This window comes from Salvelinus namaycush, chromosome 3, assembly GCF_016432855.1.
Source record: "Salvelinus namaycush isolate Seneca chromosome 3, SaNama_1.0, whole genome shotgun sequence".
NCBI classification, from domain to species: Eukaryota; Metazoa; Chordata; class Actinopteri; order Salmoniformes; family Salmonidae; genus Salvelinus; species Salvelinus namaycush.
Window position 1 is genome coordinate 96,031,074 of NC_052309.1, and position 12,411 is coordinate 96,043,484.

General features: G+C 45.3%; 1 protein-coding gene across 1 annotated transcript; it reads left to right on the forward strand.

Moving 5' to 3' along the window:
* Positions 1-164: 164 nt before the first annotated feature.
* On the forward strand, positions 165-1,204 carry LOC120043752 (ladderlectin-like). Its single transcript, XM_038988315.1, has one exon. It carries the CDS (start codon positions 231-233, stop codon positions 789-791), a length of 561 nt encoding a protein of 186 aa, XP_038844243.1. The 5' UTR covers positions 165-230; the 3' UTR covers positions 792-1,204.
* Positions 1,205-12,411: the final 11,207 nt, after the last annotated feature.

The following is a 12,411-nucleotide window of genomic DNA, read 5'->3' on the forward strand; positions in this document are numbered from 1 at the left end:
TTCACCTGGATTCACCAGGTGTTCTTAATGTTTTGTACACTCTGTGTATGTTTGGCAGAAGGATTAGGATATATTTCCCAATAGGATGTGGAATCAGTATCAACATGTTTTTTTGTACATTGTCCTTGTGGCTTGGTGGGCTACATGTATAAAAGGGTTCCTCTTTCTCAAGCTGAACAGAACCTACAGACTACCACCTGTGATTCCTTCTCTGACAGGAAAAGATTACCATGGAGAAGTTGGCCGTCCTTCTGCTTCTGAGTGCTGCCATTGCACTGGGCGACGCAAACCTGATCCAGCTCCTTGGTTTAGAACCCTTACTGAAGACTAAGGTGGAACAGACTCCTCCTGTCGAGGCTCACGTGGCAGCAGTGCAGGAGGGGATAAAGGAAAGTTCATGTCCCTCAGACTGGCACACATATGGATCACACTGTTTCAAGTTTGTCAGCATTCAGCAATCATTCGTAGATTCGGAGCAAAACTGTTTGGCACTTGGTGGAAACCTAGCATCCGTGCATAGCCTTTTAGAGTACCAGTTTATGCAAGCACTGACAAATGATACCAATGGCCACCTACATAGCACCTGGCTTGGAGGTTTTGATGCAATCAAGGAGGGCACATGGATGTGGTCAGATGGGTCCAGATTTGATTACACTAACTGGGACACCGATGAGCCCAATAACGCTGGAGAAGGAGAGGACTGTCTGCATATGAACGCTGCAAGTGCGAAGCTCTGGTATGACGTGCCCTGTGAGTGGAAGTTTGCATATCTCTGTTCCAGAAGAATGTAGGCTAGGAAATGCCACAGCTACTTCCCCTCCACCTCCAGGGGTGAACAGTCTACACTTCAATAATCAAACCAAGATCTGCCACTCACTGCAGCTCACCAACATGACAAATAAAACCTGTATTCACAAAAAAAGCTAGCCACCTATCTAATAATTAGCTAACGAGCCACATCTAACAGTTAAAAATAATGACAGAGGAATTTACAAGAAAAGCAAACAGAAAACATGTAGCTATCGAAGAAACAGTCTTTGAAGCTCAATGCAGACTTTTATACTAAGTCATTATCTGCTGTTAGCTAGCTACTGTTTAGGTAGGCTAACATTTCAGGTTAACTAACATTAGCTAAGCTTGTGATGAAACTGTGTGATGTTGCTAATTCTGCTTTTGAAATTAAAGATACATTACATACTCTGAATTGTTTTAGTTTTTTTTTTTGTGCTAATGCTTGACAAGTGGTCATGCCGCATTAACAAGTCAATGGTATATGTGCGATTTGTACCAACTGTACAATGAGTCTCACAAAGACACTTAGCACAATGAGTCTCACAAAGACACTTAGCTAATTAACATTAAGAAATAACACTTAAAGCACACACAATCTATTTTTAAACTAGAATAAATATAATCTCTCAATAACATGAACCTGCATCACTAAAAATGATTGATACATGATAAAACCTTAACATACTGTTAATATTAATTGTTAACTCTTTACTAACATACCATTCGTTAATGAATGGTTTAGATGTGGGACATTAAGGTTATATAACTATTAACTCAAATGAATTATCAGCTTTATAAACAATGTATTAATGCATTTTTTATGGCTTAGTAAAAATGCATACAATTAATAAATGCTTAGTAGATACATTCACAAAATGATTTTTTTAGGTTAACTAATGCATTGACTAATGTTAATGTAACCTTATTGTAAAGTGTTACCTTTCCCTGTCTTTCATATCTGAGGCTAAATCCATGAGGCTGATTAATGTGATAGGGAACATGTCCAGACAGAGAGCGAGAGAGAGGGAGGGAGCGAGAGAGAGAAAGAGATAGGGAGTGAGAGAGAGAGATAGAGGGGGTGAGAGAGAGAGGGAGAGAGAGAGAGGGAGAGAGAGAGGGAGTGAGTGAGACAGAAGGAGGGAGTGAGTGAGTGAGTGAGAGAGGGAGAGAAAGAGGGAGTGAGTGAGGCAGAAGGAGGGAGGGAGGGAGTGAGTGAGTGAGTGAGTGAGTGAGTGAGTGAGTGAGTGAGTGAGTGAGTGAGTGAGTGAGTGAGTGAGTGAGTGAGTGAGTGAGTGAGTGAGTGAGTGAGTGAGAGAGAGAGAGGGAGAGATAGAGAGAGAGAGAGAGGGATAAAGTGCTATTCTATTTCTCCATTGAATGACGGACTGAAACAAAAACAGAAAAGAAAGAGAAGGCAGAGTGTCCCTCAGACAACAATGTTACAGTCAGTAAGAGGAGGGAGATATGAGGAGGAAGCTGCTTCTATTGGGCTGTTGTCGGAGGATATTAGTTTGTGACAGTAGGGTATATTGAAATTATACTTCACTTGATTAGCAAGTACATGTCACGCCCTGACCGTAGATTGCTTTGTATGTTTCTATTTTTAGTTTGGTCAGGGTGTGATGTGGGTGGGTATTCTATGTTGTCATTCTATGTTGTATGTCTAGGGTGTTATATTTCTATGTGTTTGGCCTAGTATGGTTCTCAATCAGAGACAGGTGTCGATCGTTGTCTGATTGAGAATCATACTTAGGTAGCCTGTTTTCCCACTGTGTTTGTGGGTGGATGTTTAGTGTTTTTGTTTCACCTTTCAGGACTGTTCGTTTGTCGTGTTTGTTGTTTTGTCTAGTGTTGCGTATTTCATTAAATAATATGAACACTTACCACGCTGCACCTTGGTCCTCCTCTCCTTTCCCAGATGACAAGCGTTACAGTACAATGCTTAAGGCGATATTAGCGTATAGGCTCACTGTCAACAAAGTTGAAGAAAGTGCAGTGTCAGTGACACAAATTACGATCAAATGAAAACATCTGTTTTCTCCATTCCATTATAAGTATAATTTGAAGATAAATACACAACGCAGAGCATGAGAGGACTAAAAACTAGAGTACTAATAGTCAATAGCAAATTGTAAATAGGAGGTGAATTTCAGTTCAACATCTGTTAGAATCTGTGGAATGTCACTCCTGAACTCAGATCGACGTGTGCCAGGTTTTCATTGGTCTGTACATTGAGTCGGGAGCAGAATACTGGTTATTTGGCCATTGGCCCAGTCGTTCTGCAAGGACATCTGATTGGTCAACCCCAGGATAGAGTGGGGGTTATAAATGGCATCCGGTTCCTTTGTTCAGTGGGGAAAAGCTGAGGACAGGGGAGACTGAACATCTGACTCCCAGCATAACATCTTGATTTGTCCTCTCTGAATAAACCTATTTTTCTCCCCCTAATTTGCTTTGGAGTTAGTGTTATTGAAGAATAACATCAATTGCCAACACCGTCATGAGTGTAGCAATTATTACAAAATGTTAAAAACAAATGATTTAAATGACTCTTTATACACATTTCCATTAGAACCATCAGAACTCAAAACTATGAAGCGGTCGGATATAAGCTTACCTCATGCTTCAGATCGATAGTGAAGTCAATCTTGACAGGGTCCTCTCTCACTTTGTTTGTGAGCCTGGCATATCAAATCACTGTCTATTAGAGTTTGTAGTTAGAACTGAATAGAAGTGTTATTACTTTCCCTAGACCACTTGGAATTTTGATGACAGAATGAAATAGACAGTTTAACCTCTACGGGATCGGTGTCGCTATACGGGGACGGTTGAGCTAATGTGCGCTAATATGAAAGCTTACATTCTTGTTCATCTAACAGCAATGTCCAATTTACAGTAGCTATTACAGTGAAAAAATACCATTGTTTGAGGAGAGTGCACAACAACAAAAACTTTTATCACAGCAACTGGTTTGATACATTCACCTCTGAAGGTAAATAATGTACTTACATTCAATAATCTGGCTCTGATTTGTCATCCTGAGGGTCCCAGAGATAAAATGTAGCCTAGTTTTGTTTGATAAAGTAAATTTTTATATTTAAATGTAGGAACTGGGTTCTACAGTTTGAACCCTTGTATTCTCTGGCTCACAAGAGGGAGGTGAGGCTCTCCTCCGCCTACACCAGGGGTCCAGGACAGCATCGGAGTACGCTCTGGATTTCCGGACAGTGGCAGCGCACCCTGGCTGGAGCGACCAGGCCCTGTTGACGGCTTTCCGCAGGATGGCTGTCCTGCCCTAGTGGACTCAGGTGCTGCAGGCAATTTCCTAGGCCGGTCAGTGGCCTTATCATTACGCGTTCCTCTAGTCCCTTTACAACCCCCTATCCCAGTCTCTGCCCTAGACAACCGTCCCCTAGGAACAGGACTGGTGCGCTAGACCACGATTCCCATTTCCCTCACAGTTACTCACAACCACCATGAACGGATCACTTTCCTCATCTTAAACTCTCCTGCACAGTCAGAACCAGGACTTTTAGAAGACTCGTGCCACGTGCCTGCCCCCTCATCGCCCATGGGAAACCGTGGATTGATGGCAGCATTCGCGCAAAACTAAAAGCGCAAACCACTACTTTTAATAATGGCAAGGCAACTGGAAACATGACCGAACACAAAAATCTGGTTGAAAATCTGCCACCAAATCCAAACAGGAAGTGGAACTTCTCAGGTTTTTGCCTGCCATATGAGTTCTGTTATACTCACAGACATAATTCAAACCGTTTTAGAAACTTCAGAGTGTTTTCTATCCAATACTAATAATATGCAAATATTAGCAACTATGACTGAGGAGCAGGCCGTTCTTAGGGTTTGCCAACTACTACCGGAGGTTTATCTGGGCCTTTGGTCAGGTAGCGGCCCCCATTACCTCCTTGCTGAAGGAAGGACCGGTGCGACTGCAGTGGTCAGCTGGGGCGGACAGGGCTTTTAGTCACCTGAAGGCTCTGTTTACCTCGGCTGCTGGCTCATCCTGATCCCTCCTTGGCATTCATAGTAGAGGTGGACGCGTCCGAGGCTGGGATAGGAGCTGTGCTGTCTCAACGCTCGGGTACGCCACTAAAGCTCTGCCCCTGTGCTTTCTTTTCGAAGAAGCTCAGCCCGGCGGAGCGAAACTATGATGTGGGGGACCGGGAGCTGTTGGCTGTTGTCGGGGCTCTGAAGGCGTGGAGACATTGGCTTGAGGGGGCTAGACACCCTTTCCTCATTTGGACTGACCACCGCAATCTGGAGTACATCCGGGCGGCGAGGAGACCAAACCCTCGCCAGGCGAGGTGGGCCATGTTTTTCACCCGCTTTGTTTTCACCCTATCATACAGACCAGGTTCCCAGAACGTGAAGGAAGACGTGCTGTCCCGGATGTATGACACAGAGGAGCAGTCCACGGATCCCACTCCCATAATTCCGGCTTCTTGCCTGGTGGCACCGGTGGTATGGGAGATGGACGCGGACATCGAGCGGGCGTCACGTACAGAGCCCACTCCCGCACAGTGTCCAGTTGGGCATCTGTACGTTCCGTCTGATGTCCGCGATCATTTGATCTGTTGGGCCCACACGTCACCCTCCTCTGGTCATCCGGACATCGGTCGGACAGTGCGCTGTCTCAGTGGGAAGTACTGGTGGCCCACGTTAGCCAAGGACGTGAGGGTTTATGTTTCCTCCTGCTCGGTGTGCGCCCAGTGCAAGGCACCTAGACACCTGCCCAGAGGGAAATTACAACCCCTACCCGTTCCACAACAGCCGTGGTCACACCTATCGGTGGATTTCGTGACGGATCTTCCCCCGTCACGGGGTAACACCACAATCCTGGTCATTGTGGATCGGTTTTCAAAGTCCTACCATCTCCTTCAATTTGCCCGGTCTCCCTACGGCCCTACAGACTGCGGAGGCCCTGTTCACCCACGTATTCTGGCACTACGGGGTGCCTGAGGATATAGTTTCTGATCGGGGTCACCAATTCACGTCTAAAGTCTGGAGGGCATTTATGGAATGCCTGGGGGTCTCGGTCAGCCTCACCTCAGGTTTTCACCCCGAGAGTAACGGGCAGGTGGAGAGAGTTAACCAGGATGTGGGTAGGTTTCTGGGGAGTGGGGTGGGGGTCGGGGGAGTGGGCGGTTCTCATTCCTTGGGCGGAGATGGCCCAAAACTCCCTCCGCCACTCCTGCACTAACCTATCACCTGTTCAGTTTGTGCTGGGTTATCAGCCGTTTCTGGCACCGTGGCATCAGAGCCAGATCGAGGTTCCTGCGGTGGATGAATGGTTTCGGCACTCGGAGGAAACATGGGACGCTGCCCATGTGTGTCTACAACGGGCCATCAGGCGGCAGAAGACGAGTGCCGACCGCCATCGCAGTGAGGCCCCGGTGTATGCACCGGGGGACCGGGTCTGGCTATCGACCCGAAACCTGCCCCTTCGCCTGCCCTGCCGGAAGTTGGGTCCGCGGTTTGTGGGGCCATTTAAAGTCCTGAGGAGACTGAACGAGGTTTGTTATAAGTTACAACTCCCACCTGATTACCGTATTAACCCCTCGTTCCATGTGTCTCTCCTCAGGCTGGTGGTGGCTGTTCCGCTCCAGCAGTCTGAGGTGCGGGAGGTTCCTCCGCCCCCTCTGGACATCGAGGGGGTCCCGGCGTATACGGTGCGAGCCATCATGGACTCAAGGCGTCGGGCGAGAGGCCTCCAGTACCTCGTGGAGTGGGAGGGGTACGGTCCGGAAGGGAGATGCTGGGTGCCGGTGGAGGACATCCTGGATTCGTCCTTAATGCAGGAATTTCACCGTCTCCATCCGGATCGCCCTGCGTCTCGTCCTCCGGATTGTCCCCGAGGCCGGTGTTCGGCGGTCGACGTCACCGGCTTTCTAGGCACCACCGATCCATGTTTCATTTTAGTTTTGTTTTGTCTTCATTATACTCACCTGGTTTTCATTCCATAATCAGTGTTCCTTATTTAACCCTCTGGCTTCCCCTTTTGTTTTGTGCGTGATTGTTTTTGTCAAGTGGTTCCGTGTACGTGATCTGGATGTTTTATGTTCATCCTTGTTGTATTATTGTTGAATTTGAGTAAATATCGTGGCTTTACTCATACCTGTGTCCTGCGCCTGACTGCGCCTAATTCCATTCACCTAGAACATTGACACACATTTTGTTGTGTTAGATCATTAGCTAGATCCGCAATGTAATATTTTAACGAGTTAGCATCTATTGATGCTTGTTACGTCCCAAAAAACAAATCTGTACTTCTCACAGAAACCCCTTCATGTTACAACCCCCCCCCCCCCCCCCCCCCCAATTGACACAACATTTGCTCATCTAAAAAAAGTAATGTCTCATCACAGTTGAAGTCACTCCCCCCCCCCAAAATAATATTGAGGTAGGGTGGCGTTTTACCCAAAGTTACCGTACAGTTGACCCATTTTACATTTAGCCCCACTCTCCGCTATACACTCATGGGGAATTGCAGGGTGGTAACGTTTTTAACCAGGACTTTGCTAAAAGGTTTTTAGGAGTTGAGAAATAAATAAAGTAGGAATTGAAAGCTGGGATCACCCTCTTTTTAACATTGGCCATTAAAACTGCTGTTTTGTTGTGCATTGACTGCTTGTCAGAATGCATGTTTCCCTCCCTATGGCACTCGTAACTTGAATACGCCTTCAGAGGAATATTTATCTTGCATAGAACACACAACAACAAGCCGATTGTCACTCCCTGACCGTAGAGAGCCTTTTAATGTCTCTATTTGGTTTGGTCAGAGTGTGATTTGGGGTGGGCATTCTTTGTATTGTGTTTCTATGATTTTCTATTTCTATGTTTTGGCCAGGTATGGTTCTTAATCAGGGACAGCTGTCTATCGTTGTCTCTGATTGGGAACCATACTTAGGTATCCTTTTTTCCCACCTGTCTTTGTGGGAAGTTAACTTTGTTTGATGGCACATTGCCTTAAGCCTCACGGTTTGTTTTGGTATTGTTTATTGTTTTGTTGGAAACATCTACTATTAAAAGTATGTACGCTTACCACGCTGCACCTTGTTCCTCTTCTTACGACAGCCGTGACAGAACTTCCCACCACCAAAGGACCAAGCAGCGTGGTAAGAAGGAGGACTGGACATGGGAGGACATTTTAAATGGCAAGGGATTCTGGACGTGGGAGGAGATCCTGGCCGGGAAGGATCGCCTGCCCTGGGAGAAGGTAGAAGCAGAGAGGAAGGCGAAGGCAGCAGCTAAAGCGGAGCGGCAACGTTATGAGGGAACATGGCTTGCAAGGAAGCCCGGGCTAGGGTGAGCATCCAGCCAGGACGGATTGTGCCAGCCCTGCTCTCCAGACCTCCAGGGCGTCTCCTCGGGACAGGATATCCTGCGCCGGCTCTGCGCACTGTGTCTCCAGTGCGTCTGCACAGCCCAGTGTGTCCTGTGCCTGCGCCCCGCACGTGCCGGGCCAAAGTCACCATCCAGCCAGGACGGGTTGTGCAGGCTCTTAGCTCGAGACCTCCAGTGCGCCTCCACGGCCCAGTGTATCCGGTGCCTCGGCCAAGGACAAGGCCTCCTGTATGTCTCCCCAGCCTGGTGAGTCCTGTGCCTCGGCCAAGAACTAATCCTCCTGTATGTCTCCCCAGCCTGGTGAGTCCTGTGCCTGCTCCCAGAGCCAGGCCTCCTGTGTGTCTCTCCACTCCAGTGATGATCCATGGCAAGAAACCTCCAATGATGATCCATGGCACGAAGCCTCCAGGGATGATCCATGGCACAAAGCCTCCAGTGATGATCCATGTCACGAAGCCTCCAGTGATGATCCATGGCAAGAAGCCTCCAGAGGTGAGACATGGCACGAAGCCTCCAACGAAGGCCTCCAGTCCGGAGCCTCCAGCGACGGCCTCCAGTCCGGGGCCCACAACGAGGGTCGCCAGTCCGGGGCCCGCAGCAACGAGGGTGCCCATTCCGGGGCCTGCAGCAACGAGGGTGCCCAGTCCGGGGCCCACAACGAGGGTGCCCAGTCCGGGGGCGGCGGCGAGGTCCCCCACACCAGAGGCGTCACCAAAGCGGGGTGAGCCAGAGGTGTAGCGGGTTCTGCGTCCCGCACCTGAGCCGCCACCGCGGATGGATGCCCACCCAGACCATCCCCTATAGGTTCAGGTTTTGCGGCCGGAGTCCGCACCTTTGGGGGTACTGTCACACATTGCCTTAAGCTTCACGGTTTGTTTTGGTATTGTTTATTGTTTTGTTGGCGACATCTACTATTAATAGTATGTACGCTCACCACGCTGCACCTTGTTCCTCTTCTTATGACAGCCGTGACACCGACTAGGTAAACAGATCAACTATTCTACTATGGGGTTGGCCGATTTTTGTATTCAGAACACAAAAAGTAAATGTGGACTGTTCGAGTATTTTCAAAGTGTGCCTCTACATAAATATTTTTGGGCAATGATTTTGCAGTGACGAAGCACCACAGTTAATGACTGCAGCTGAAACACTGTTACTTAGTAAACTGACCACTGAGTGTCTTATTGTAATCTTTACTGTTAAATGACTGCAGCTGAAACACTGTTACTTAGTAACCTGACCACTGAGTGTCTTATTGTAATCATTTACTGTTAATTCTTGTGAATAGGGGGGCGCTGTTTTCACTTTGGAAAAAATCGTGCCCAAATTAAACGGCCTCGTACTCTGTTCTAGATCATACAATATGCATATTATTATTACTATTGGATAGAAAACACTCTGAAGTTTCTAAAACTGTTTGAATTATATCTGTGAGTAAAACAGAACTCAATTGGCAGCAAACTTCCATACAGGAAGTGAAAAATCTGAAAACGAGGCTCTGTGTCAGGGCCTGCCTATTCAACTGGCTTTTATTTATGGATCTGTATGCACTTCATACGCCGTCCACTAGATGTCAACAGGCAGTAGAAGGTTGAATGGGGTGTCTAGCTTGATGTGAGGCCGAATAAGAGCTTTTGGAGTGGCAGGTCCGGTCTTTTGTCAGTTTTCGACGGCGCGTGAGGGAGCTCCACATTGTCTTCTGAAAAGTGTTCGGTATACACGGCGAATTGCTCCGGCTCTGATTTTATTTGATACATATGAGAAAATCATCATAAAGTAGGATTTTTCACCCGAGTTTGACCAGTTTATTCAACGTTTATTGGGAACTTTGGAATTTTTCGTTCCATGCGCTAAGAGTTGATGGGCATGTTCGCGCCACAATGCTAGCCAAAGTTCCCAATTCGACAGAAGAAATGGACATTCTAAAACCAAACAACGATTTATTCTGGAAATAGGAGTCCTTGCACAACATTCTGATGGAAGATCAGCAAAAGTAGGAGAATATTTATGATGTTATTTCGTATTTTTGTGGTAAATGTTGGCTCCAACACGGTGAGAATAGGTGAGCGCTGTCTCACAATAATGCATTTTGTATGTTGTAGTAAAGTTATTTTAAAAAATCTAAAACAGCGGCTGCATTAAGAACCAGTGTATCTTTCATTTGCCATACAAGTCTTTTTATGTCAAGTTTATGATGAGTTCTTTGATTAGATTAGGTGACTGTCCAAAATATCTCCGGAGATTTTGGTGAATTGTTGCTACGTATTCACAATGTATAACCACGATTTGCAGCTCTAAATATGCACATTTTCGAACAAAACATAAGTGTATTGTATAACATGATGTTATAAGACTGTCATCTGATGAAGTTGTCCAAAGGTTAGTGATTAATTTTATCTCTATTTGTCGGTTTTGTGAAAGCTATCTTTACGGTGAATAAATGGCGTTGTGTGTTTGGCTATTGTGGTGAGCTAATAGAAATATATATTGTGTTTTCGCTGTAAAACATTTTAAAAATCGGAAATGATGGCTGGATTCACAAGATGTTTATCTTTCATTTGCTGTACACCATGTATTTTTCATAAATGTTTTATGATGAGTATTTATTTATTTCACGTTGCTCTCTGTAATTATTCTGGCTGCTTTGGTGCTATTTGTGATGGTGGCTGCAATGTAAAACTACGATTTATACCTCAAATATGCACATTTTCGAACAAAACATAAATGTATTGTATAACATGATGTTATAAGACTGTCATCTGATGAAGTTGTTCAAGGTTAGTGATTACTTTTATCTCTATTTCTGGGTTTTGTGAAAGCTACCTATGCGGTGGAAACATGGTGAAAACATGCCGTTGTGTGTTTGGCTATTGTGGTTAGCTAATATAAATACATATTGTGTTTTCGCTGTAAAACATTTTAAAAATCGGAAATGATGGCTGGATTCACAAGATGTTTATCTTTCATTTGCTGTATTGGACTTGTGATTTCATGAAATTATATTATATGATATCCCTGTCGCGTTAGGCTAGGCTATGCTAGTCAGATTTTTTGATGAGGATGCTCCCGGATCCGGGAAGGGTATCAATGAAAGGTTAAATGACTGCAGCAGAAACACTGTTACCTAGTAAACTGACCACTGAGTGTCTTATTGTAATCCTTTACTGTTAAATGACTGCAGCTGAAACACTGTTACCTAGTAAACTGACCACTGAGTGTGTTATTAACCTGTTGAGGACAGAGGGCACTGTTTTCACTTTGGGGGAAAATCGTGCCCAATTTAAACGGCCTCGTACTCAATTCTTGCTCGTACAATATGCATATTATTATTACTATTGGATAGAAAACACTCTCTAGTTTCTAAAACCGTTTGAATTATATCTGTGAGTAAAACAGAACTCCTTTTGCAACAAACTTCCTGACAGGAAGTGGAAAATCTGAAATCGATGCACTGTTCCAGGGCCTGCCTATTAATGTCCTTGATATTTATTAGTATAGATGCACTTCATACTTCTTCCACTAGATGTCGACAGGCAGTGAGAGAAGAAATGGAGTGTGTAACTTGATCTGGGGTCGAATAATAGCTCTCGGCATGACGTGTCACCAGTTTCCTGTTTTCTGGAGAGCGCGAAGGGACCTGGATTTGCCTTCTGATAAGCTGTCGTTATGGACGACTAATATTTCCGGCTTTGATTTTATTTGATACATGTGACAATATCATCGTAAAGTATGTTTTTTCAATATAGTTTTATTAGATTATTGAAATTTATTCGGGACGTTAGGCGTGTTGCGTTGTGTGCCTTTGTTCAGGAAGGAGAGCTTAGCGCCACTTTGCTAGCTTTCCGTGCTAATTGACTGGAGAAGAGGACATTCTAAATCCAAACAACGATTGTTCCCGACAAAGGACCCCTTGTACAACATTCTGATGAAAGATCATCAAAAGTAGGACCCATTTTATGATGCTATTTCATATATCTGTCGAACATGTTGTACTAGTCGTTTGCGCCCAAATTTTGGGTACTCTCTCGCTATACCTAAGCTGGATGTCGTAATGAAGTTATTTTTAGAATTCTAACACTGCGATTGCATTAAGAACTAGTGTATCTATCATTTCCTATACAACTGTATTTTCTAGTAACGTTTATGAAGAGTTATTTGGTCAGAAAGTTGGAGTGTCATAAAATATCCGCACATTCTGGGAAAAAGATGCTACGTTAGCACAATGTATAACCACTGATTTCAGCTCTAAATATG